This window comes from Micromys minutus (genome assembly GCF_963924665.1).
Source record: "Micromys minutus genome assembly, chromosome: 32".
Taxonomy (NCBI): Eukaryota; Metazoa; Chordata; class Mammalia; order Rodentia; family Muridae; genus Micromys; species Micromys minutus.
The window spans coordinates 19698831-19723207 of record NC_137967.1 but is presented as its reverse complement, the minus strand read 5'-3'; the positions used below and the strand labels follow the sequence as shown (position 1 = coordinate 19723207).

Genomic DNA, 24377 nt, shown 5'->3' with positions numbered 1-24377 from the left:
GTACAGCCTATTGCTGACCTCAGCCCCAAAGGTTCCTCCCTTTCCCCTTCCCCAGGATGTTGCTGAAGTTCCTTCTGCTGCTCCTGACCTGTGGGAGACACCTCTCAGTGGGGAACCGTGTCTTGTACCCCACTTTCCCGATTCTTCTTTTTCTTCTTCTTAGGGGATCCTTGACCAGCCCTGGGCTCTGGTTCCTCCGACTGTCTTGGGTCAGTCACCTCAGACTTGGGCTCTGTTGCTTTTTGTCCTCTGTCTTTTTTCTTGCTGGGTGCTGGAGCCCCCTGGGGCTCAAAGTCAGCTGCAAGTGCAGCCTCTGTCACCCCTGCAGCCAAGGCCTGTGCCTCGTCCGTCCACTTCCCCTTTTTCTTTTTCTTCGTCTTCTTGGGGGACATAGGAGCTACCTCAGCCTGAAGCTGTTCTGAAAGTTCAGTCTCCATGAACACTCCAGGGAGCCCCATCTCTGCCTCCATCACCAAATCCTGTCTCTTTTCTTTTCTCCTCTTCTTTGTGGGGGACAGTAGAATGGTTTCCTCGTGGGGTTCCACAGTGACCTGTGGCTGAGAGCCAGCCATGGCGCCATCCACTTCCTCTAGCCCTTCAGCTTCCTTCTGCCGCTTTCTCTTTTTGGTGGGGGACAGGAAGGTCCCCTCAGAAGGTTCTGTTTGAGTCACAGGTTCCGTGTGCCCAGGATCCTCTTCTGCCTGGAGTGTCTCTGCCCCCTTGGACTTCTTCCTCTTCTTGCTGCTGGTGACAGATGGGACTGTCAGCTCTGACATGGGCTCCATCTCCTCACCCCCATGATGCTTGTTTCTCTTCACATCCATTCCTAGGTTACCATAGGCTGTTTCCACTTCCATGGCCCCGGGCCTAACAGCCTCCTGAGTGTCTGAAGCCTCGGCACCCTTTCTCTTCTTCTTCTTCTTCCCCGACGTGGGTGACCTCAGAGCCGAGTCTGACCCTGGCCCTGTGACAGGAGGGCTGCCTCCGAAGGCAGTGAACCGAGGCCTCAGGCCTGCAGGGATCTGAGGTGGCAGGCTTGTAGGGATCGGCTGCAGGGGGACCCGAGAGATAAGATATTCTTGAGGACCCTCCATGATCCTTAAGCTCCCGTTGGGGGCCGGGGCACAAGTGAGTCTGCCTCCTGCCTCCGTGGAAGATGCAAGCAAGGTGGCTTCTCCAGCCTGGGGGCTGCTGGTAAAGACCCGGTATCGGTGCTTCTTGCCATCCAGTTTGCCCTTAACAGTCTTGGAGCCAGAGAGAGGCACACGCCGCCCATTGAGGCTGAGGAGAGAAAGGAACAGAGCTGACCTTTTTCCAGTGCAGCTCAGCACTAGAACCCAGGAGCAAGAACTTAAGTTCTGTTTCCTGTTTTCAAACAACCAACCAACCACCTTCTGGGGGTTTGTGCGATGCCTGGAATGCCTGACCAGCCCGGGGCCACCTCCCAGGTCCTGGGACTAGGTACGTGCCACCCCATAGCTGTTTTCTGAGTGAGTGAGGCTGGCTTTGTACTCCCTAGCTCACGCTGGTCTCCTGCCTCAGCCTCCCAAGTGCTGAGATTCTATCGATCCCTTCCATTACTGGCTAAGGGATGTTTAAGGTGGGCAAGAAATGAGTCTCAGGGCAGGCATGGGGTGCATGACTAGCTAGCATCAACAACACGGAGTAAAACTGGACATGGTGGCTGTATTTGAGGGTGTGGGGGTGAAGGCAGGAGGACCCTAAGTTTAAATACTGCATGGGATATAAGGTTCTCCAAAACGAATGGAGACTCAGCTCAGCATCTGTTGGAGCACTGGCTGCTCATCCAGAGGTCCTGAGTTCCCAGCAACCAGAGTGGCTCACAACCAGCTGTAATGGGACCTGATGCCCTCTTCTGTCTGATGAGCTCTCTATCATGCAAGCCTATAGGCAAATAGAGTGCTTATAGACATAAACAAATAGCCCTTTTAAGAAAGATTCTCTAAAACAAAGAGCCTGTGACACCCACTTCTAATCCCCGTCCTCAGGAAACAGGCTTGGAGATGCTGGTTCTTAGAAACTAGCCTGGGCTACAGAGTAAGACTATCCCAAAAAACCCAAAGCAGCATTTCCGGGCTGCTCAGAAATGCCATCTTGCTCGGTGATGGCAACTCGCCTTTAATCTCAGCACTCCGGAGGCCGAGGTAGGAAGATTCGGAGAGTGAGCTCCAGGGCGGCCAGGGCTACAACAGAGAAACCCTGTCTCGGATTTTCCAAACAGCCGTCTAAAGTTCTGGTTTACGAACTACGGTGACTGAGTTCAGCCCTTGGAGGGTTCAGTCTTTTAGGAGGTGGGGGGATCTTCCCAGGAAGCGACCACTCACCATTGTGGGGCAAAGTCTGCAGGGGCCCGGATAAGCCACAGTTCTGTATCTGGACCTGTAAGCGCCTCCAAGGAGAAACGGGGGGGATCCGAGTCTGGAGACATCGCCGTGAAGTGGGGAGGGCAGGAGAACCGAGTGGAACCTGAGAGGAGACAGTGGGTGGGGGGCTTTTGACATGGCCAACCTCTCAAAGTACCCGTAGGTCCCTCACTTGCCCGCTCCACGGGGGCGCCCCCGTAAGCCTCCCCAACCCCTTCTGCACCCAGATCCTCCCTGATGCCCTAACTCGCCAGTTAAAGCTGCACTCACCACGGGCCGGGGTACCCTCCATCTCTGAAGGTGTCCACGCAGGACCGGCGCTGAACGCTGCTCACCACGTGGACCCCAGGGGTGGAGCCGCACCCGGAAGCATCCAAGTCGCCTGGGAGAGCCGGGCCGCGGCTCGGCGCTGTCACTAGGTGCAGAACCCGGCTAACCTCCACTCTTAAACTTCACACAGCAGAGCAATGACGAATTCTACCACAATGCCTTCCAGGGGGGAAATCCATTCCCTGTTCGTCAGAAATGCAAGCTAGCTCGGATCTCGGAGCGTCCGCTCCCCCGACAGCTTTGCTCACGTGGTTTCTTCCAACACCGTCTTAAAGGGGCAGTGACCCACCTAGGCCACGGCTTTTAAAGAGACAGAAGAACGCTTGTGCCCCATCCCTGTAAAAGCTAGGTAAGAATTCTGGTTGTCACGGTTGTGCTTTCAAAGCTAGAGTGTGTCTTCAGAGGTCCATGGTACGGCGAAAGTGGAAGGTTTGAATAAACCGGATCGGAAAATAGAGAAAAGCGGACTAGCGGAGCATTTTAAGTACCAATCAGGGGCGGAGCTTCTGAAGTCTAGGGGAAGCGGGAAACCGAGGGGGAGGAGTCCGCAGGGTCGGGGGAGGAGCCTCGGGCCCCAGAGCCCCAGAGCCTGGCTTGACACGGGTTGATGGTTAGAGTCCGGTGAGACTTGTAGATGCCCTCGTGGATTTAGTGTCCTGAATGGGAAGTATTCCCCACGGCTCCGAGGCAGGTAGAGGTGGCAGCTGGTTGACCCCTCTCTGCTGCGTGGCTCAAGTAAACAGCGGCACGTGGACGTGGGATTTGGGGGACATGCCCACGCCCTTACCCAGCAGGACTGCAGCGCGTGGGGTGGCGGGTGGAGCTGCGGGACGGTGGCGAGACAGGGTGACTCGACTGCATTCCTGGCCGGTGTGTCAGCGTCGCGGCCCGCCCCTCTGCGGAGACTTTGGAGACTCCCAGAATTGGGGTGCTTTTGAGAACGGAGGGAATCATGGCTACGAAGGACTGTTCCCTCCGCCAGGGATTTCCAAACTATGTGTCCCCCTCGCGCGTGGTGGGCGAGAAATTCTGGGGCTCGCCCTTTGTGGGCTTCCAGACTCCAGTTGCCAGATGGTGGCTGGCGATGGTGTCGGTCAGGAGTGCTGCTGGGGATTGTAGTCCTGCTTGTTGCTAGGCACGCCAGTAAATCACCAATGCTGTGATGTTTTGTTTTTTGAGACAGAGTCTCTGTGTAGTCCAGGCTGGCTTGGAACTTACTGTGTAGACCAAGATGGCCTTGAACTTGCAGAGGTGCGCCTGTCTCTGCTTCCTAAGTGCTAGGATTAGAAGCCCCTTCTTATTTTTTTTTAAAGATTTATTTATTTACATGAGAACACTCTCACTGTCTTCAGACACACCAGAAGAAGGCATCAGATCCCATTACAGATGGTTGTGAGCCACCATGAGGTTGCTGGGAATTGAACTCGGGATCTCTGGAAGAGCAGTCAGTGCTCTTAACCACTGAGCCATCTCTCCAGCCCAGAAGCCCCTTATTTTTATTTTTTGTTTTATTTAGACAGATAACCCGGGGCTTTGAGTCCTGATTAAGGCAGGTCCTTTTCTCGCCTTAGTATTGGGTCGCGTGTGTGAATTTCTCTGCGTCTCCCATCTCCTTGTTAAGTATCCAAATCTTTACTCAGACGGGGAAATTGAGCCTGGGGGAGTGGGAAAGGGCTCAGGAGTTCTTCCCTTGTACCCATTGTGAGGTGAGAGTCTACACGCTTGTGCATTTCGCCGTCCAGGACGCCCGATCTCCTAGGCCTCGCTCTGGCTGACTGTTGAATGGGTCGCGCCTGACTCCAAACGGAAAAGTCCCTGGCTGCGCCCCGCCCACTCGGGACTACAAATCCCAAGGTGCTCCAGGCAGCCGCACCCCCCCTCTGTGGGACACGCCTCCCTCCAGTCCGAGTCACGTTGTCTAACCTGTTCCCCAGCGACTGCCCCGCCCCGTCCTCGGCTCCCCGCCGCTGGAGCTGGAGCCGGAGCCCGAGGAAAAGCCCCCCGGTGCCAGGATCTGCCCCGACGCGTGAGTTCCACCCCTACCCAGTGTCCAGTCATCCCAGAACCCGACACCGCGTCCCTGGGAGAACTTGATGGAAACTCGGACTTTAGGTCCAGGGGGATACTGTAGAGAGCTCACGCCTGGGTCCCTAAAAAGAAGAAACTGGGATGCCGACATTACTGGGCAGGCGGACGGGGGCTTGGACACCTGCGATCTTAGTGGTACTTGGAGTCCTTGGTCCTGGGGAGCTATTGGAGCTGGAATCTTTGAATACTTTAATTGAGGACCCTTGGGGATGTCTTAGGATGCTGTTGGGGTCTCGGGTCTCTGAATTTTGTGTAGATGTGGGAGATCAGGACGTTCTAGAATAGTTGGGCGCCCGGTCACCCTCCAGCTGCCTTCAGCACCGAACTACTAGGTCTTTGAGTAAAATTAGTGGCACCGGAATAGTGGATCCTGGTCTTTGAAAAGAGTGGGACAAGCACGAGGGGCGTGGGTTTCTCAGGAGGCTATGTTCCATCGCTATACCCCACTTTCTGGTTTTGGGATGGGGGCAGGGAGTGAGAAACCGGGGCAGCTCTCCAACCACTTTCGTGCGGCTGAGCGAACCCCAACATGTCATTAACTGGGGCGTCAGACCTGCCTAACCAGAGAAGGCACATCCGTCCAAGAGCGCCCCCTCCCGGAAACTGGAGTCAGACCTCTTATTGCCCCACGGGGTGGGAAATAGGTGGGGTTTGCTGAGGTCATTCTAGAGCCTGGGGCAGAATAACAGGACCTCAGGGCTGGATCTGGGAAGCTTCTGTGGCTGTGTTCTGCTGCGTTTCAGAAAATGGAAATGGTAAACTGAGGCTGGCGGGCCATACAGGGAGTTGAATTTGACACCTGCTTCACTCTCGTGACAGCTGTCTGTGGAAGGAATTCCTTCACTTCCCCCAGATTTTCTAATTAACCTTCTTCCTCCCGGGGTGGGTTCCTTGTGACCCAGAGGTGAGACATGTCGCCTCCACTTCCATCTGTCTGACCTGAAGTATTGTGGGAGATAAGGGAGGGAGGGAGGCTAATTCTGGAGGTGTCTGTCCTTGAGCCAGGGAGAGGGCAGGGGAGAGCAGGCACCATCTCTGTGGCCTTATGCAGGGGAATTCCAAAGCTAGTGGGGGACAAAGATCTGAAGAGGGAGGGTGTTTGTTAATCCCTGGGCTGGAGTGACAGCCTGCAATGAAACCAAAGAATAGCAGCCACGGCTGCCAACACGGGCTGTGTCCTGCCAGGCTCAGGTCAGGATGGTTTCTCCGTCCACACAGGCATTTGGCAATCGGCCAAAGGTAGGAACAGCCAGTTCCACCTTCAGTGGGGTTTGTTGACACCGCCCCCCCCAGGACTCCTCCCTAGCAGTGGGGAAACTGAGGCTGACCCTGGGAACTTGCCAGTTTCTTTTATTTTTTTTTAATCAATTTATTTATGTGAGTACACTGTAGCTGTCTTCAGACACACCAGGAGAGGGCATCAGATCTTATTAAAAATGGTTGTGAGCCACCATGTGGTTGATGGGATTTGAACTCAGGACCTCTAGAAGGGCAGTCAGTGCTCTAACCACTGAGCCATCTCTCTCCAGAGTTCTCATCCTGCCGTAGTCACACATTCCTGGGCATAGTCACTGTTGCTGGGGGTTGGAAAAGTTAGGATTCTGGGGTCCAGAGGCTCGGGGAGTTGAGACCACTGGCAACAGAACCCACAGCTCTTAGAACCACAGAAGGAAGGGACTGGTATGTGGCTCAGCCTGTAGAGTGCTCACCTAGCACGCAGGAAGCACCAGGTTCAGTCCCCAACACTGCATTTTAAAAAGGGGAGGCTGTTAGGGTACATGTCTATATTTCTAGCACTGGAGGTGGAAGCAGGTGGAATGAGAGTTTAAGAGTATCAGGGACAGAGAGGAGAGAGAGAGAACCAAGCTTGGTGGTGGCAGCCCGTGCCTTTAATCCCAGTACTCAGGAGGCAGAGGCAGGCAGTTTGAGGCCAGCTTGGTCTACATAGTGAGTTTCAGACAAGCCAGAGAGATATAAACTAACCAAGAACACACACACACACACACACACACACACACACACACACACACACACACACAGACTGGGTTTTCAGCCCTCACCCCGAACCTGCCTATGGACGATTGGTCGATCAGTCGATGGTGGCCCCAGACCTCAGGGACTGAACTCAAGCCTTGTGCACGCTACACAAACACTCTAATTCTGGGAGCTAAAATTCAGCTCTTGCTCATCTGAGACAGTGTCACTTATGTAAGCCCCGGGTGGCTTCATACTAGAGACCCTACTGCCTCGTGTCGAGAGTGCTGGGATTGCAGACTTATCTGTGTCACCTTGGAGGAAGGCTGGCCGAGTGACAGTCCAGGATGCATGACATTGGTCCTTGAATTGCTCTGTTGTAAATAAACCCTGTGTCTTTATTTAGCCTCCTATATATCCTCCAATGCCCACATCTCATCAGGATGAAGTCATTAACTCCCCCCAATAGTACATGTGAGGAAATAAATACAGGGACAGAGAAGCCCTCCTAGTAGCTAGCTCAAGGCAGAAGCTTAGCTAGGGGAAGTCCCACGTCCTTTCCACGGATTTAAACACCAAGCCTGACCCGGCTAGAGTGAAGGATTGCACTCTGGGTGTTCCCAACCCATCTCACCCTGACCCGGATCCCACTGACTTCTCCAGGAAGCCCAAAAAGGATCCTTCACCTCTGGGAACCGGGCTGGAGGGCAGAGGAGGCCGGGCAAGGGTGGAGCTCAGGTGGGAGCCAGCTGAAGGGAGAGATAGTGTTGGAGGAGGCCCAAGGAAGAAGACCTGAGGGTGGAGGGCAGGGACAAGAAGCCTGGGAACAGAGACTCTGCCACGCCCGCCCGACCCACTGTGCTCCCCTGCCGCGGGAGCTGTGCATCTGCCCAGGCGCGCCTCGCATTCCCAGGGCCTGAGCTCAGCCGTCCGGCCCGCGGGAGCGCGCGTCCCCTGGCGGTCAGGGAGTTTCTAACACCCACTCCAGCCCCAAAACAACAGGGCTCTCTGAAACCGAAATCTTACCTACCTATTTGATAATGGTACAGTTGCCAAAAGATGCGCTTACTGTCTTATGTTGGGGGAGGAGGCGGGATGGCTCTTGGTTGCTGAGCTGGTTCCTAGCCATTGTCTGTGTGCACGTGGGTGCTGCTGTCTGCAGAGGTCGGAGGCTTCAGTTGGAGCTGTGAGCCACGCACTCCATGTGGATGCTGGGAACCAAACTGTGGTCCTCCACGCTCTAAACGGCAGGGACTTCTCTTCAGCAGGGGGATCCGGTGTTTCCGCGTAGGTCTGGCCGGCCCCGAGCATATGATGTAATCAAGCCGGCGGCTGTCTTCAGACCTCTGCCTTTGAAAACGGATTAGAGGCCTGTGCCACCATGCCCACGCCTTTTTAAAAAACTTGTATTTTGAGATAGGGTTGCTTCAGCGGGCCCCTTCAGTGTACGCTCCTGCACCAACAGACCTGGAACTCGCCCTCAGTCTCTCAAGTAAGCAGCAGCCTAGGCCTTAATAGATGCTCTATTTGTGAAACCTGGATCCTCACAGCCCCAAATCCTCGTGTACTGAGAGAAACCGTCTTTGCACTAGTGCAGTGAGGTGACCTTTTTCTCTTTATTTTACAAGTTAGGCAACTGAGACACTCTTGCTCAGGCGGGGTCCAGAATTTAACTCTCCACCTCTGGCTGCTGGCTTATGGTAGACTCCAGGGACATGTTATTCTGAGACAGAAAGTATGGCAGGAAGACTAGAAATTGTGGGCAAAAGGAATGAAAGAACTTTAGAATGTCAAAGAGATGAGATCTTAGACTTGGATCCTTCTTTTCTACTTGAGATTGAACCTAGGGACTGACTAATGATAGTCAAAGGCTCTACCACTGAGCCACGTTCCAGCCCCTCACTGGGGATTCTAGGCAGGGGCTCTACCACTGAGCCACGCCCCCAGCCCCTCACTGGGGATTCTAGGCAGGGGCTCTACCACTGAGCTAGATCTCCATTTCCAGTTCAGAAGTTTCTCTCAGTAGACACTTAAGCTCTTGGGTTTATTCTAGAATTTTTCCATCTCAGAGACCCTACTGGGTGTCGTGATCCATGTCTGTAGCCTCAGCCACAGAGAGGCAGGAGAAGCCATTAGTGAAGTTCCTGGATGGCCTGAGCTACGCAGTGAAACCAAACACAACATCAGATTTCAGAATGGAGGCCTCTGAGATCAGAAGGAACTTTCAGAATCCTCAGTTTACATCTTCCTGCCTTGTGAAGAGTCTCAGGAGGAGTCAGGGAGTCTCGGGCCCGAGGGGTGGAGAGGATTCAAGGTGACACATGCTCAGATGAGCCACCAGCCCCAACAGGTTCTGTTCCTCGTGGCTTTCCAGACAGAGGCTGGTGTCAACATGTCCCAACTGGCCTCACTGCCTACACCTTTAGCGCCCAAAGGTAAAAGGTGACAGGGCTGGTGGGTGTGGCGGCTGCCACAGGGATAGAGATAGCTGGTGTGACCGGTTCCCCTTTGTCCTACTGGCTGGTGACCACAGCTGCCTTCCTGGCCCTGGCCACATCCCTGTTCTTCCTCCTCACAGTGAGTCAGTGTGACCAGAACTTCTTGTACACAGTGACTCGAAGTGACCGTCCAAGTCTGAATGAAACATTGCAGGAAGACAGGATAGGTCCTGGTGTGAAACCCAGTCTGAAGAACGTCTTGTATGATGACTTTGAATACAGGTTTCTTATATATATTTTTTATCTTATTTCGAGACAAGGTCTTACTGTTGTAGACCATGGCAGCCTAAAACTCAGAGATCGTATTGTCTCTGCCTCCCAGGTTGTGATTAAAGGCATACACCATTGTGCTCAGCTCTTTCTTTTTATTTTTTAAAGTTTTGTTCTAAGACAGAGTCTGTCTGTGTGGCCTTGGCTGTCCTGGAACTCGCTCCTAGACCAGGCTGGCCTCAGAGATCTGTCTGCTTCTTCCTCCTAAGTCTGGGATTAAAGGTGTGCGACACCGCTGCCCCACTGATTTATTTTAAAGTGTGTCTATTAGTATGAGCACGGAGTGCAGATGCCCTCGGAGGCAGGAGAGACCACTGATGTCTCAGAACTGGAGGTCCGGTAGCCGGCTCTGACCAGTCTGCTGGAACAGTGGGAAGTGCTCTAAGTGCTGAGCCATCCAGCCCCAACTTTCTTGTCTTGTCCTTTCTTTCTTCTTCCGTTTCATTTTGCTTTTTGAGACGGGATCTCATATTGTTTAGGTGAACCTCAGAATGGCTGAGGGACCACAGATGAGTCTTAGGATTTTTGTGTCCTACTGGTTGTGTGTGTGTGTGTGTGTGTGTGTGTGTGTGTGATTCTGTGTGTAGAAATGTATGTATGTACCTGTGTGTGTTTGTTAACCTGCGTGTGTTCCTGTGTGTTCCTGTGTGTAGAATGATGTGTGTGTGTGATCCTGCGTGTAGAATGCATGTGTGTTCCTATGTGTGTGTATGTAATCCTGTATGTAGAATGCATGTGTGTGTGTGTGTATGATTCTGTGTGTAGAAATGTATGTATGTACCTGTGTGTGTTTGTTAACCTGCGTGTGTTCCTGTGTGTTCCTGTGTGTAGAATGATGTGTGTGTGTGATCCTGTGTGTAGAATGCATGTGTGTTCCTATGTGTGTGTATGTAATCCTGTATGTAGAATGCATGTGTGTGTGTGTGTATGTGTGATCCTGTGTATAAAATGTATGTGTGTTCTTGTGTATGTGTGTGGTCCTGTGTGTGGAATGTATGTGTGTTCCTGTGTGTGTGTGCCTCTGTGTGTGTTGTGTGTATTGCTGTGTATGTTGCTATGTGTTGTGTGTCAGTGTGTCCTTGCACATGGAGGCCAGAGGTCATTGTCACGTATCCTCCACCACCACTATCTGCCTTATGTGTGTGTGTGTTTTAAGTTTTGTTCCTTTTGTTGTATGTATATGTATATGTATACCTGCATATATGTGTATGTACCATGTGTCTGCCTGATGCCTGTGGAAGCCAGAAGGAGGTGTTGCAGCCTCTGGAGCTAGAGTTACACATGGCTGTGAGCTGCCATGTGGGTGCTGAGAAGTGAACTTTTGACCTCTGAGCCATCATCCCCAGACCCACCTTAGTTTTTGAGACAGAAAATCAATCTCTCTCTCTCTGAAGAGTTTTGGCACATGTAGCTGATCCACCATGGCCTGTGATTGCCTGTCTCTTCCTCTCCGGAGCTGGCATTCCCAGCCAGCACCTGCACTTCCAGAGTCTTTACCCCAGGTTAGCTTCTCAGGTGCTGATCCTCCTCCCTCTTCCTGGCATGTGACACCACAACTGGCTAGGGGCTTTTTGTTGTTTTGTTTTGTTTGGTTTGGTTTTGGCGGGGCTCAGGCTGGAGAGATGGCTCAGCGGTTAAGAGCACCGTCTGCTTTTCCAGAGAACCTGGATTCAATTTCCAGCACCCACATGGCAGCTTCTGACTCCTTCATCAGACTTATATACAGGCAGAACTCTAATAAAAAAAGAAAGAAAGAAAGAAAGAAAGAAAGAAAGAAAGAAAGAAAAAGGGAAGGCTCATTCTGTAGCCCAGGCTAGACTAAACACACTCTAGTCCAGGCTGGTCTGACACTAGAAATCCTTCCACAATTGTGTTTTGAGTTCATGATTATAGGTGAGAGATGCTTGTCTAGCTCATAACTTGGTGGTTAGAAGTGGCCAGGAGCCATGGGCGTGGCTCAGTTGCTGTGCGCATGCGTAGAAAGCATGCATAGCGGGCTCCGTTCCCAGAACCACACGGACCACGTGGTGCTCCTCACCGGTGTTCTCAGCATTCAGGAGACATAAGCAGGAGGATCAGAAGTTTGAGGTCATCCTAAACTATGCAAAAGCTTCTTGTAGAGGACCCAGGTTCAGTTCCCAGCACCCACATGAGGGCTCACAACCATCTGCAACTTTAGGTCTAGGGGATCTGATGTCCTGTTCCGATCATAATGGGACCAAGCACACAGACAGGCAGATGCTCATACACATAAAGTAAGTTAAAAACTTGTAAAAGTAAACAGAACAAAAACCAACAAGCAGCAACAGACTTAGAACGCTGATAGAGGCCTGTAATCCAAGAGTTCTGAAGACCAAGGCAGGCCAAGGTTTGTGAGTTTGAGACCTATGTAGTTTCAGGTTACATAAAGTTTTCCAGTCTACACTGGGAAACATCAAAAGATGCTGTTTCAACATGGATAGTAAAAAGAAGGCTGGGGGCGTGGCTCAGTGGTAGAACCTCTGCCTAGAATCCCCCAGTGAGGGGCTGGGGGCGTGGCTCAGTGGGGCTGGGGGCGTGGCTCAGTGGTAGAGCCCCTGCCTAGAATCCCCCAGGGAGGAGCTGGGGGCGTGGCTCAACAGTTAATTATTTCAGCCTTAGTTCAGTAACACCTAAATGAAAGATGAATTTCTTTGTCCCGAACTTTTCTAGGACCGGTTCAGACTTCTGGGTAAGCGTATGGACAGAGTTCTCTGAAGGAACTGACATTTCAGAACCTTAATGACTGTTGAGAGCCCCACCTTCCCTGGGGTGTGGTCTGAAGGGTCTAAGCCTGTTCTCACTCCTGGCAGGCACCCTGCTCCGGCCGGCACCATGGACAGCGAAGCATTCCAGCGTGCGAGGGACCTTCTGGATCTGAACTTCCAGTGTGAGCTGGCAGCAGGGTGGTGGACAGGCAGGGCGCGGTGAGGGGGGAGGACGTGGAGAGGATGAGGTCTTGACCTTCTCTCCCACCCACCCACTCAGCGCTGGCCATGAAGCACATGGATCTCAAACAGATGGAGCTGGACACCGCCGCCGCCAAAGTGGACGAATTAACTAAGCAGTTAGAGTCCTTGTGGTCAGACTCGCCTGCTGCTCCTGCCACACAGGCTGGGGTCTCCTCTAGGGTGAGCCTGGCGATTCCGCTGACCCCCAAACTAGCTTTTCTCCGTGCCCCAGGGGAGGCCCGGATTTCTAAGGTGGTGCAGGCTGAGGGGTATGCAAGGCCATCTAGAAAAGAGAGATGGCTAGGGATGGAGATCAGGCAGGTAATCCCTCCCTAGGGAAACTGAGGCAGGAGGATGGATTTGGTGCCAACTGCTGTGCTTCATAGCTAGCCTGGGTTACAGGAGAGGTTGGTTAAGTTAGTGGGATGCTTACTTAGTAAGGATGGAGGTCTGCGTTCTATCCCTTGTACCATATAAACATGGGGCTTGTAGTGTACGCGTTACGCCGGAGCCATAGAGTTAGGAGGATAAGGAATTCATAGACCTACTTCATTTCATGGAGACCTTCAGGCTAGCCTGAGCTTTGTGAGACACCATCCCAAAAGTTATTTGTTTGTTTAAACATGATTTAAGTGTAGCCCAGGCTATCCTGGAACTCATGCTGTAGACTAGGCTGCCCCCAAAGTCAGAGCTATACCTGCCTCTGCCTCCCCAGAGGCATGCACACCTCCATTCCAAGCTCAAATATTTTTAATATATTAATGTATTAATTATTATTTAATATATATATATATATATATATATAAAGTGAGACCTCATATGAAGCCTTTTTTAAAAGTTTATTTTATGAGTTCTGTATCTGCATGTACATGCCAAAAAAGAACACCAGATCCCATAGTAGATTATGTGAGCCACCATGTAGGTACTGGGAATTGAGCTCAGGACCTCTGGAAAAGCAGTCAGTGCTCTTAACCGATGAGCCATCTTTCCAGCCCCATAAAGCTGTCTCTTAAGTCATTCATAGAAAAGTTAGACCCATTGTGCCCAGGCTCTGCCCCTGCAGTAATTGGGCCTAATCTGATGTTGTCTTTGGCCTCCTCCACTGACCCCCGCTGTTGTCTTCTCTGACTCACAGATGTCCCGGTACAGCACCAGCCCTGTCCCCGAGCATTTTGGCAGCAGAGGGTCCCCACAGAAGATAGCCACCGATGGCATAGAGGCCCGTTTTGGACGCTCAGAGAGTGCCCCGTCCCTGCACCCTTACAGCCCTCTGTCTCCCAAGGGCCGGCCATCCTCGCCCCGCACCCCCATCTACCTGCAGCCTGATACCTACAGCAGCCTGGATCGGGCGCCATCGCCCAGACCCCGCGCCTACGACGGAGCGGGCAGTCCCCATGGTCGGGCGCCGTCCCCGCGGCCTGGGACTGGCCCGGTGAGGCAGCCGGGTCCCCCGACCCCCTTTGACTACCTGGGCCGTGCAGGGTCCCCCCGGGGCAGCCCTCTAGCTGAGGGTCCCCAGGCCTTCTTCCCGGAGCGAGGACCTTCTCCACGTCCACCCGCTGCAGCCTACGACACATCGGCCACGTTCGGGAGCCCTCTGCTGGGCGCGGGCGGCAGTGCCTTCGCCCCGCCGCTTCGTGCTCAAGGTGCCTGGGGACCCTCTCCTTGGGAGGCTGGTTCAGTGTAATGTGTTCACACCGTTATTCACGGGCCCCTTTCACTAGATGACTCGACGCTGCGCCGGAGGCCCCCGAAAGCCTGGAATGAGTCTGACCTGGATGTAGCCTATGAGAAAAAGTCTTCACAGACAGCGAGCTACGAACGTAAGTGACGGAGGGTGAGCAGACCTGGAGGACAGGAGTCCGGAGTCCATCTGAACGTTGCGTGTTTTGCAGGGCTGGACGTCTTCACACGGCCTGCCTCGCCGGGCCTGCAACTCTTACCCTGGAGAGAGAGCAGCCTGGATGGGCTGGGGGCCAGTGGCAAGGTGAGGGGCGGGTGGGTAGCATGGGGTAAAGGTGGAGGGTCTGAACACACTGTGTGTGTGTGTGTGTGTGTGTGTGTGTGTGTGTGTGTGTGTGTGTCTGTGTGCCTTTTCCAGCACTCTTCTTTATGGCGGGAGGCTAAGGATTGAATCTAGAGTAAGGCTCACTGTAGGTGAGTGGATACTCTTGAGCCACGCCCCCAGCCCCTCACTGGGGGATTCTAGGCAGGGGCTCTACCACTGAGCCACGCCCCCAGCCCCTCACTGGGGGTTCTAGGCAAGGGCTCTACTGCTAAGCTTACTATGTGAGCAAACTTGCTTAGGTTTCTTAAACTGATTTGAATCTTTTCCTCAACCTTCTGAGTGGTAGCCTCAAGCTGTGGATGCTCTTTCTTTTTTGTGTGTGTGGGTTGGTGTTTTATTCCTATAGTGTGAAATGGCATACAGTCAAGACAACCCTGCCTCAGCCTCTCCTGCTAGGATTACTGGCGTGAGCCACCACACACACATCCTTTCTTTCCCCTTAGCCCCTTGTTCTTACCTGTCTTTATCCCCTTCTCTCACCTTCGTTTCCGTCCTCTTTCTCCCTCCCACCCAGGACAACCTCACCAGTGCCACATTGCCACGAAATTACAAGGTGTCCCCTCTGGCCAGTGACAGGCGTTCTGAAGTTGGCAGCTACCGCCGCTCTATGGGCTCTGCAGGGCCCTCGGGCACTTTGCCCCGTAGCTGGCAGCCCGTCAGCCGCATTCCCATGCCCCCCTCTAGCCCACAGCCTCGTAGCACCCCGCGCCAACGCCCTATCCCCCTCAGTATGATCTTTAAACTCCAGAATGCTTTCTGGGAACATGGAGCCAGCAGGGCTGGGCTCCCGGGATCCCCCATCTTCTCCAGAGCACCCCCACCTAAGCTGCCTCCCCAGCCACCCCCTCAGCCCCAGCTGCAACCCCAACCCCAGCCTCAGATGCCCCCCCAGTCCCAGCCCCAGCCTCAGACTCCAGCACCTCAACAGACTTGGTCTCCCATGAATGAAGGTGAGTCAGCTGGGGGGGCAGGGTCCCCGAAGGTTGGGTTAAGGGAGGACAAATGACAGGGACCAGAGTAGCTGGAGGCCAGGATAGCCAAGCCTCAGTCCACACACTGTCCCTGCAAAGAGCTGGGCCAGATAAACATGGGAATGCACACAGGAGCCAGGGTTACAGAGTCATGTGCTGTGTAGTCTCGGGTGGGTGCTTTAACCTCTCTGGGCCTAGCTTTTCCTGGGTGTAAAAGCTGAGTCGTGATAAAATCCTGTCTGTCGGGGCACGGTACTAAAACTTTGCCAAGTCTTGAAGATGAAGCTCTAATACCCAGTAAGTGTGGCTTGCCCGTTGTGACCCAGCTGATGACAGGGTCTTTTGGTGTCAAACTGGAGGACTGAAGCTGAGAGCTTCCGTTTTGGCAAACTACTGGCTGAGGTGCGAGTCAGGGTAAAGCCTGTCGTTCGCGATGCACATCTTTAGTCCCAGTGTTCAAGAGGCGGAGGCAGGCGGATCTCTGAGTTCGAGGCCAGCCTGGCCTACAGAGTGAGTTCCAGAACAGCCAGGGCTGCACAGAGAAACCCTGTCTCGAAAAACAAACAAAAAGCAAACCGGGGTAAATTACCCAACCTTTCTCAGCCCTTTTTCCCCACCCATGGAAAGAAGGGAGTAATGCCTACCTTATAGGATTGTGCCAGAGGTTGGAATGAATACCAGTTAATATTCGCTCCTGCTTCTGACTCCACAGTGGAGGGTAGGGATGTAACAGAGGGGACAGAACTGAACACCAGGCTTCTACGGGACCTGGGAGGTTCTGCATGAAATGTTAGAGGTAGACTTCTTCACATCCTAGAAAACCAAGGTTATTGTTGGTTGGAGTGCAGATTCCAGAGCCAAGCAGCTGTGCAACTTTGGGCAAATAACTTTCCCTCTCTGATCCTCAGATTCCTGCCGGTAATATCGAGATAATCACCCGTTTCTTCACAATATAGAAGGGCAAGCGTGTAGGACTGGGGACATAGCTCAGTAGGTAGAATGTCTAGAGTGTGCCCTGGGCTCAATGCCCGGCACTGTAGATACATAAATAAATAAACATTTAATATATTATGCTATAAAAATAAATCTGTCATATAAATGCTCAAAGATGAAAGCATTTTGCACATCCCAGAGTAGTCCAGAGAGGGCAAGTAGCCACTCTGAGGTCACACAGCCCAGAAGCTGGTTGCATCCCGGAAGCTTTGAAAGCTCCTGGCTACCCTTCCTCTAATGGGGTTCTTGTTCCTGCTAGGCCTCCTCAAATCCCCTGCCGAGCTGGAGCCAGAGCCTGAGCTGGAGGGGCTGCTGGCTCCGGTGCTGGAGGCCGGGGACGCAGATGAAGGCACCGTCACTCGACCCCTCAGCCCTACCAGGCTGCAGCCAGCGCTGCCACCGGAAGCGCAGACCGTACCTGAGCTGGAGGAGGTGGCCCGAGTGCTGGCAGAGATTCCTCGTCCCCTCAAACGCAGAGGCTCCATGGAGCAGAGCCCCGCCGCGGCCCTGCCTCCCACCCACAAGAAACAATACCAACAGATCATCAATAGACTCTTCCATCGGCATGGTGGCCCAGGACCTGGAGGGCCTGAGCAGGAGCTGTCCACAATCACAGAGGGATCTGAGGCCAGGGCAGGGCCCCCTGCTCCCGCTCCACCAGCTCCTATGCCACCCCCAGCCCCACCCCAGAGTATCCCTCCAGAGCAGCCTCAGAGCATGGTAAGTCATAGGAGGAGCCTGGGATGTGTGCTTATCTCTGATATAATTGCTGTAACAAAAAGGCCCCCACCATATAGTGGTGTAAATGAGATCTGCTATTGCACCCAGAACCTAACTAGTTTTCTTGAGATTAGTCGGGCTTCGATACCAAGATGGCACCAACTATGTTACAAAGGAGCCTGGGAAATGTAGTCTTTTGTGTAGATAGGGCTGGGCTTGGGGAAAGAGACTGAACAGATGGACCTGGGATTTTGGTTTGACACTCGGGGTACCTGAGACCTGGGGACCAGACAGTCTCTGATGCCTACTTCTTCTGGGCTCGTCTCTTCACAAGAACACAGAATCTCTGGTCCCCAAAACTTTGATCATATGCACAGACAGTGGAGTTTTTACCCTGGTCCCAAGCCACTTACTCAGTTGTGCATTCTAGGGCCAGGCATGTAGCCGCCGCTGTGTTTTCAGCCTCGGTTTTCCTGTCTGTAAAGTGGACATCAGAACCAGTGGCTTCCTGATAGCTCTGGGGTGAGGCTTGGCTGCTGTCTGGAATGTAACCGTGGCTAACGCAGGTGTTGGTTCCCTCTGTCTTGCTTCATTTGCTGTTTTATTTGTTCATTCTTTTATTGAGTTGACAGTATCAACTCAAGGAAAGGCATGTTTGGCTCAGTTTGAGGGTACGGTCCGTGGGGCAGAGCAGGAGGCCGCAACTTACACTGGATTCACAGTCAAGAAGCAGAGATAAATGCTGATGTTTGCCTTTCTTCTTTTTTTAAGGTCTATTTATGTATTATATATAAGTACACAGTTACTGTCCTCAGACACACCAGAAGAGGGCATCAGATCCCATTATAGATGGCTGTGAGTCATCATGTAGTTGCTGGGATTTGAACTCAGGACCTCTGGAAGAGCAGTCAGTGCTCTAAACACTGGGCCATCTCTCCAGCCTGATGTTTGCCTTTCTTCTCCTTTTTATTCAGGCTAGGACCCTGGCCCAGGGAGTGGGCCACTATAAATGGACCAACCTTAATTAACCTTAATTAGCCTTAATTAGCCCAGTCTGGCCCCTCACACGCCTGACTGGCCAGACTTCTTTCCATGGCTGTTCCACTTTTTGTGGGTGGGTTGTTTTTTTTTTTTCTGTGTAGCCCTGGCTGTCCTGGATCTCACTCTGTAGCCCAGGCTGGCCTCCAGCTCAGAGAGATCTGCCTGCCTCTGCCTCCCCAGTGCTGGGATTAAAGGTGCATGCCACCACTGCCTGGCTATGTCTTTTTGCAATTTATCCATTTTTATGTGTATGGGTGTTTTGTTTGCATGTGTGTCTGCACCCAATGTGTGTGCAGTGCCCATTGAGGCCAGAAGGGGTTCCAGATCCCTTTAAGCTGGAGTTACAGATGGCTGTGAGCCACCATGTGAGTGCTGGGACTTGAACTTGGGTGCTTGGCAAGAACAGCCAGTGATCCAAACCTCAGGCGAATTCTAAATTCCGTTAAGTTGTCAATCAAAATTAACCATCACAGGTGCTTTTTGGATTTTTGTCTTTCTCTTTGTCTTGTGTAGCCCAGTGCTTCTCAACCTTCCTAATGCTGCAACCCTTTAACACAGCTCCTCATGCTGTGCTGACCTCCCCAACCATGAAATTATTTTTGTTGCTTCTTTATAACTGTAATTTTGCCACAGTTATGAATCGTAATGCAAATATCTATGCTTTTCCGACGGTCTTAGGAGACCTCTGTAAAAGGGTCATTTGATCCCACGGATTGAGAACCACTATAGCCCAAGCTACCCTTGAACACAGTGCAATCCTCCTGCCTCAACTACCCAAGTGCTGATATTATGGGCATGCACTACCATACCTGGCTTACAAAAATAATTGCTGTAAAGAGCACCCAGCTCATGGCTTCCTAGCTTCCTCTAGGATGCCCGATAGTTGTGAAGGACCAATAATTCGCAAGGGCCTAGCCAGCCCTCATCTGGTGACCAGGTCCATGGGTCTGTTTTTCCTTCTGAGCTATGGGCAGACAGACTGGCCTCTCTGAAGCCCCTCCCTGTCCCGCAGGAGATGCGCTCAGTACTGCGCAAAGTGGGGTCCCCGCGCAAGGCCCGGCGCGCTCGCCTCAACCCACTGGTGCTGCTGTTGGATGCAGCGCTGACTGGAGAGCTGGACGTGGTACAGCAGGCAGTGAAGGAGGTGAGGGGTCTCCCATCCCCCTAGGTGTGGGAGAGCACGGGGTGGGGGGGTAAGAGGTGGGGCTGAATACTTCTCCCCTGGTGTTCCCAGATGAACGACCCAAGCCAGCCCAATGAGGAGGGCATCACCGCCCTGCACAATGCCATCTGCGGTGCCAACTACCCCATCGTGGACTTCCTCATCGCCGCGGGCGCCAACGTCAACTCCCCTGACAGCCACGGCTGGTGAGCCCCCACCGTGCCTCTGTGGGGAAGTGGGTGGGACCTTGGCTCGGAGGTGGAATGGTGCTGCCGGCTGGGACCTCTCACTCACTCATCCTTCTGCCACCAGGACGCCACTGCATTGTGCCGCTTCCTGCAACGACACTGCCATCTGCACAGCACTGGTGCAGCACGGAGCGGCCATCTTCGCTACCACACTCAGTGACGGCGCGACCGCCATCGAAAAGTGCGACCCTTATCGCGAGGGCTATGCGGACTGCGCCACCTACCTGGCAGGTGCGAGGTTGTGCGCTAGGCCTGAGGCGGGATCGGGGTGGGGGTGAGGGAGAGGAGTTGGGAGGGGGGAGGGGGAGGGATTGGCAGATGCTTGCTGGTGACTTGGGAGTGTACAACTCATCCGAGTTCTGCCTGAGGGACAGGTGGTAGAGATACGGAACAGACTGTCCAGCTGCCGTTGCAGCTGCACACTTGTAATCCTAGTGCCTGGGAGGCAGAGGCAGGTGGATGTCTGTGAGTCGGAGGCCAACTTGGATTACATAGCAAGTTTAGGCCAGCTGGGCCTACAAAGGGAGACTCTGTGTCAAGAATAAAAACAAACAAAAGGAAGGGTAGTATGCTACACTGACCAGAGGCTTGGACACTGTAGACATGCCTGAGTTCTTGCCAGGTCTCTCCAGGCCCCAGGCTAAACTGCCGGAGCAGGACAGCCAAGATTCATTGCACCAGAGGCTTGCCCAGAGTCTCTGCTCAATTTATGGAGAGGCAGATCATACCATAGGCTGGCATTAGGGGTCATGGAGCAGGATTTAACATTGTATAGGTGGGGATGGGGGTGGTTCCTGAGGCTGGATTGAGTTGGAGAACAGCTGGAGTTAGGTATAGAGAACCTGTCTTCAAAAAAATACCGTGGGGTGGATGTAGCTCAGAGGTACAGTGCGTGCTTGGCATGACTTAGGCCCCGAGTTCTATCCCCAGCTCTGCAGAAACTGGGTGTGGTAGTGCTCCCCGGTAATACCACAGCCTGAGAGATGGAGCTAAAGACCAAAAGTTCAGAGCTATTTTTGGCCATATACCTAGTTTGTGGCCAGCCTGAGATACATTAGGGCATACCTATCTTTAAAACACACACACACACACAAAACTCTTTTTTTCAAAGAGGGAGATGAGGGCTGGAGAGATGGCTCAGCAGTTAAGAGCACTGGCTGCTCTTCCAGAGGTTCTGAGTTCAGTTCTCAGCACTGACTTGGTGGCTCACAACTGTTTATAACTGGTTCCGTGGGATCCATGCCCTCTTCTGGTGTGCAGTTGTTCATGCAAACAAAACACCTATCTACATACAATACATAAACAAGCAAATCTTTTTGTTTGTTTTTGTTTTCCAAAACAGGGTTTCTCTGTGTAGCCCCGGCTGTCCTGGAACTCACTCTGTAGACCAGGCTGGCCTCGAACTCAGAGATCCTCCTGCCTCTGCCTTCCGAGGTCTGGGATTAAAGTTGAGTTGCCACCACACCTGGCTAATAAGCATATCATGAAGAAGGAGGAGAAGGAGGAGGAGGAGGAGGAGAGGGGCCGGGTAGCTGTAGTGTGCGCCTTTAATTCCAGCACTTAGGAGGCAGAAGCAGGTGGATCTCCGAGTTCGAAGTGAGATCTAGTTCCAGAATAGCCAGGGCTGAACAGAGAAAACAAAAATCGAGGGGGGGGGGGCGGGGAGTGAACAGCCAGACACTGACTCATTTTGACTCACCAACAGTCTTTAAATGTTGGAGAGAGCCGGGACCAGCCAGCATCTCCGTGTTATCCACCGGCAGAGACTAAGACAGCTTTCCAGGTGTCTCATCTCTGCTGGAACGGGAGCCACGCCCTGTCTCCATCCTCCATCTGCCTGCGTTCCTGGGCCCGGTCTCGACTGCCATTTTCTTTCTTGTGTTTCCAGATGTCGAACAAAGCATGGGTCTGATGCACAACGGCGTTGTGTACGCGCTCTGGGACTACAGCGCAGAGTTTGGGGACGAGCTGTCCTTCCGGGAGGGCGACTCAGTCACCGTGCTGCGGAGAGACGGGCCAGAGGAGACGGACTGGTGGTGGGCTACACTGCACGGCCAGGAAGGCTATGTGCCCCGCAACTACTTCGGGGTGAGCGCAGACTACCCAGAGGGAGTCCCTTATTAATGTTTTGGGCCAAGCTGATCTGTTACCCTCCTTTGGAGGCCGAGGCAGGGAGATTGCCAAGAGTTCACGGCACGCCGGCCACTTACAGGTTCCCCCACATCTTCCTGGCTCGAGCTTATTGGATGTTTTGATTGTTCATGGGCGTGGCTGGTAGTTAGATGGTCGCCCCCCCTTCTTAGGGGCGGGATAAGCGGTGCGGGGCTCCTGGTGTCTGATGGTTCTCTTCTTTCAGCTCTTCCCTAGAGTGAAGTCTCAGCGGAGCAAAATCTAGTAGGAATGAAGGATGCCTGGAAAGGAGAAAAGTCCAAGCCAGCCTGCCTTCACCCAGACCTGCCCAATCCATCTAGCAAATCTGCGCGCTATTCTCCAGAGGGGCTCTGCCTGCCCTGGAAATTCTCGGCTCCCGGAGAGGCTCAAGGGAGGGCAGCCCCTGACTGAAGATTACAAAACTGCCTTAAGCCTTGGGGTGAGGTGGGGCTGGGGACCTGTGGGGGCAGGAACTCCCACCGCGCCCCCAACACACACTTGCCAAATCAGATCTGGTTCTAAGCGCCTCCTACCGGCCGCAAGCCACTGCACTATCCCAGCTGAGCCTGGGAGACTACCCACCCCTTCATTTCTCTGAGTCCTTTCCTCCTCTCTCCCAGAAGTCCCCATTCTTCCCAGCAGCCCCCATCCCTCCCAGAAGCCTTGGGGCCTGTGTGAGGTCCCCATCTCCCCAACCTAGTGCCTTCACACCATGTGGCTTAATGTTGATAATACACGGGAAACTGTTTCCTTTATAAATAAAGGTTGTTTGCCCAGAAATGAACATCACTTTGATTCCGTTCAGACAACATGAATGCTGTTCATGTTGGTTAAGTCCTTTTTACTTTGAAATAGGATATTATGTTTGGTTTAGGTGAACTTAAAACCTGCGATCTTTGTGTCTCCGGCCCTGGAGGAGCTTGAAGTGACGGATGTGTGCCACTATGATCAGCTACAATTAACTAATTCATTTAGCAAAAAAACAAAGAAAGCCATTTTAATCACGTGATCACGTTAGGAAGTAGTACAAATAAAATGGTCCTGCGAATAATTTTTTTAAAAGGGGAAATAAGGAAAAATAAAAAAGTCTGGTTCTACCTCCCCCAAGTCCATCTTCAGGGTTGTAACATGAGGTTTAAGTTTCGAGAGCAAGAAGTATGTATAACTAGCCGAGCAGTGGAGGCACATCTATGTGAGTTCGAGGCCAGCCTGGTCTACAAACCAAGGTGCAGGACATTTGTAACATGAAATTCAAGAGCTGCCGAGATGACTTAGTAGGTAAACACTTGCCAAGCCTGGCAGCCCTCGTTCAAGCCTCAGGATGCAAGGAGTGATGGGAGGAAAGAAGCTATTCCTGCAAGTTGTTCTCTGACGGTCAGAGAGTGCCCATGGAACAAATACATAAATAAAACCTATGACGGGGCTGGAGAGATGGCTCAGTGGTTAGAGCACTGGCTGATCTTCCATAGGTCCTGAGTTCAATTCCCAGCAACCACATGGTGACTCACAACCATCTGTAATGGGATCCAGTGCCCTCTTCTGGTGTGTCTGAAGACAATGACAGTGTACAATGTACTTACATAAAATAAATAAATCTTTAAAAAATCCCATATAACTAATGCATTAAAAAAGGTAATTTAGCTTTCCAGCCTCCGCCTCGGACCCTACAGCCGCCGCGATGTTGATGCCTAAGAAGAATCGGATTGCCATCTACGAACTCCTTTTTAAGGAGGGAGTGATGGTTGCCAAAAAAGATGTCCACATGCCCAAACACCCCGAGCTGGCAGACAAGAACGTGCCCAACCTTCATGTCATGAAGGCCATGCAGTCTCTCAAGTCTCGAGGCTACGTGAAGGAGCAGTTTGCCTGGAGACATTTCTACTGGTACCTTACGAATGAGGGCATCCAGTATCTCCGAGATTACCTGCACCTACCCCCGGAGATCGTGCCCGCCACCCTGCGCCGCAGCCGTCCCGAGACTGGCAGGCCTCGGCCCAAAGGTCCAGAGGGTGAGCGGCCTGCAAGATTCACAAGAGGGGAGGCAGACAGAGACACCTACAGAAGGAGTGCTGTGCCCCCTGGAGCTGACAAGAAAGCTGAGGCTGGGGCTGGCTCAGCAACAGAATTCCAGTTTAGAGGTGGCTTTGGTCGTGGACATGGTCAGCCACCTCAGTGAAGTTGGAGATTATGTTGTATTGAATAAACTTTAAAGAAAAAAAAAAAGGTAATTTAGGGGGGTGGAGAGATGGCTCAGTGGTTAAGAGCACTGACTGCTTTTCCAGAGGTCCTGAGTTCAATTCCCAGCAACTACATGATGGTTTACAACCATCTGTAATGGGATCCAGTGCCCTCTTCTGGTGTGTCTGGAGACTGCTACAGTGTTCTTAAGTATAATAAATAAATAAATCTTTTTTAAAAAAAGATAATTTAAAAAAGAAAGAAAATGAGGGCTGGAGAGACTGCTCGGTGATTAAGAACACTGTTACTCTGGCAAAGGGTCTGCGTTTGAT

At 52.6% G+C, this 24377-nt stretch overlaps 3 protein-coding genes across 3 annotated transcripts; 2 read left to right on the top strand and 1 right to left on the bottom strand.

The window, feature by feature from the left end:
• Window positions 1–104: 104 nt before the first annotated feature.
• On the bottom strand, window positions 105–2759 carry POLR1G (RNA polymerase I subunit G; the record flags this gene model as incomplete). Its single annotated transcript, XM_080908996.1, has 3 exons — window positions 2655–2759; window positions 2346–2487; window positions 105–1281 (listed from the first exon to the last, which is right to left on the bottom strand). The coding sequence occupies exons 1-3, from the start codon at window positions 2674–2676 to the stop codon at window positions 105–107; spliced, it is 1341 nt and encodes a 446-aa protein (XP_080765122.1). The 5' UTR covers window positions 2677–2759.
• A 1909-nt stretch (window positions 2760–4668) lies between these two features.
• Window positions 4669–22585, top strand: PPP1R13L (protein phosphatase 1 regulatory subunit 13 like). The gene is made up of 13 exons (XM_080908372.1): window positions 4669–4740; window positions 12376–12452; window positions 12551–12693; window positions 13649–14159; window positions 14238–14336; window positions 14409–14500; window positions 15096–15531; window positions 16805–17265; window positions 19319–19450; window positions 19541–19674; window positions 19781–19947; window positions 21605–21804; window positions 22073–22585. Exons 2-13 carry the CDS (start codon window positions 12398–12400, stop codon window positions 22109–22111), a joined length of 2469 nt encoding a protein of 822 aa, XP_080764498.1. The 5' UTR covers window positions 4669–4740; window positions 12376–12397; the 3' UTR covers window positions 22112–22585.
• A 936-nt stretch (window positions 22586–23521) lies between these two features.
• On the top strand, window positions 23522–24090 carry LOC308413278 (small ribosomal subunit protein eS10-like). Its single transcript, XM_080908201.1, has one exon. The coding sequence runs from the start codon at window positions 23546–23548 to the stop codon at window positions 24041–24043; it is 498 nt and encodes a 165-aa protein (XP_080764327.1). The 5' UTR covers window positions 23522–23545; the 3' UTR covers window positions 24044–24090.
• Window positions 24091–24377: the final 287 nt, after the last annotated feature.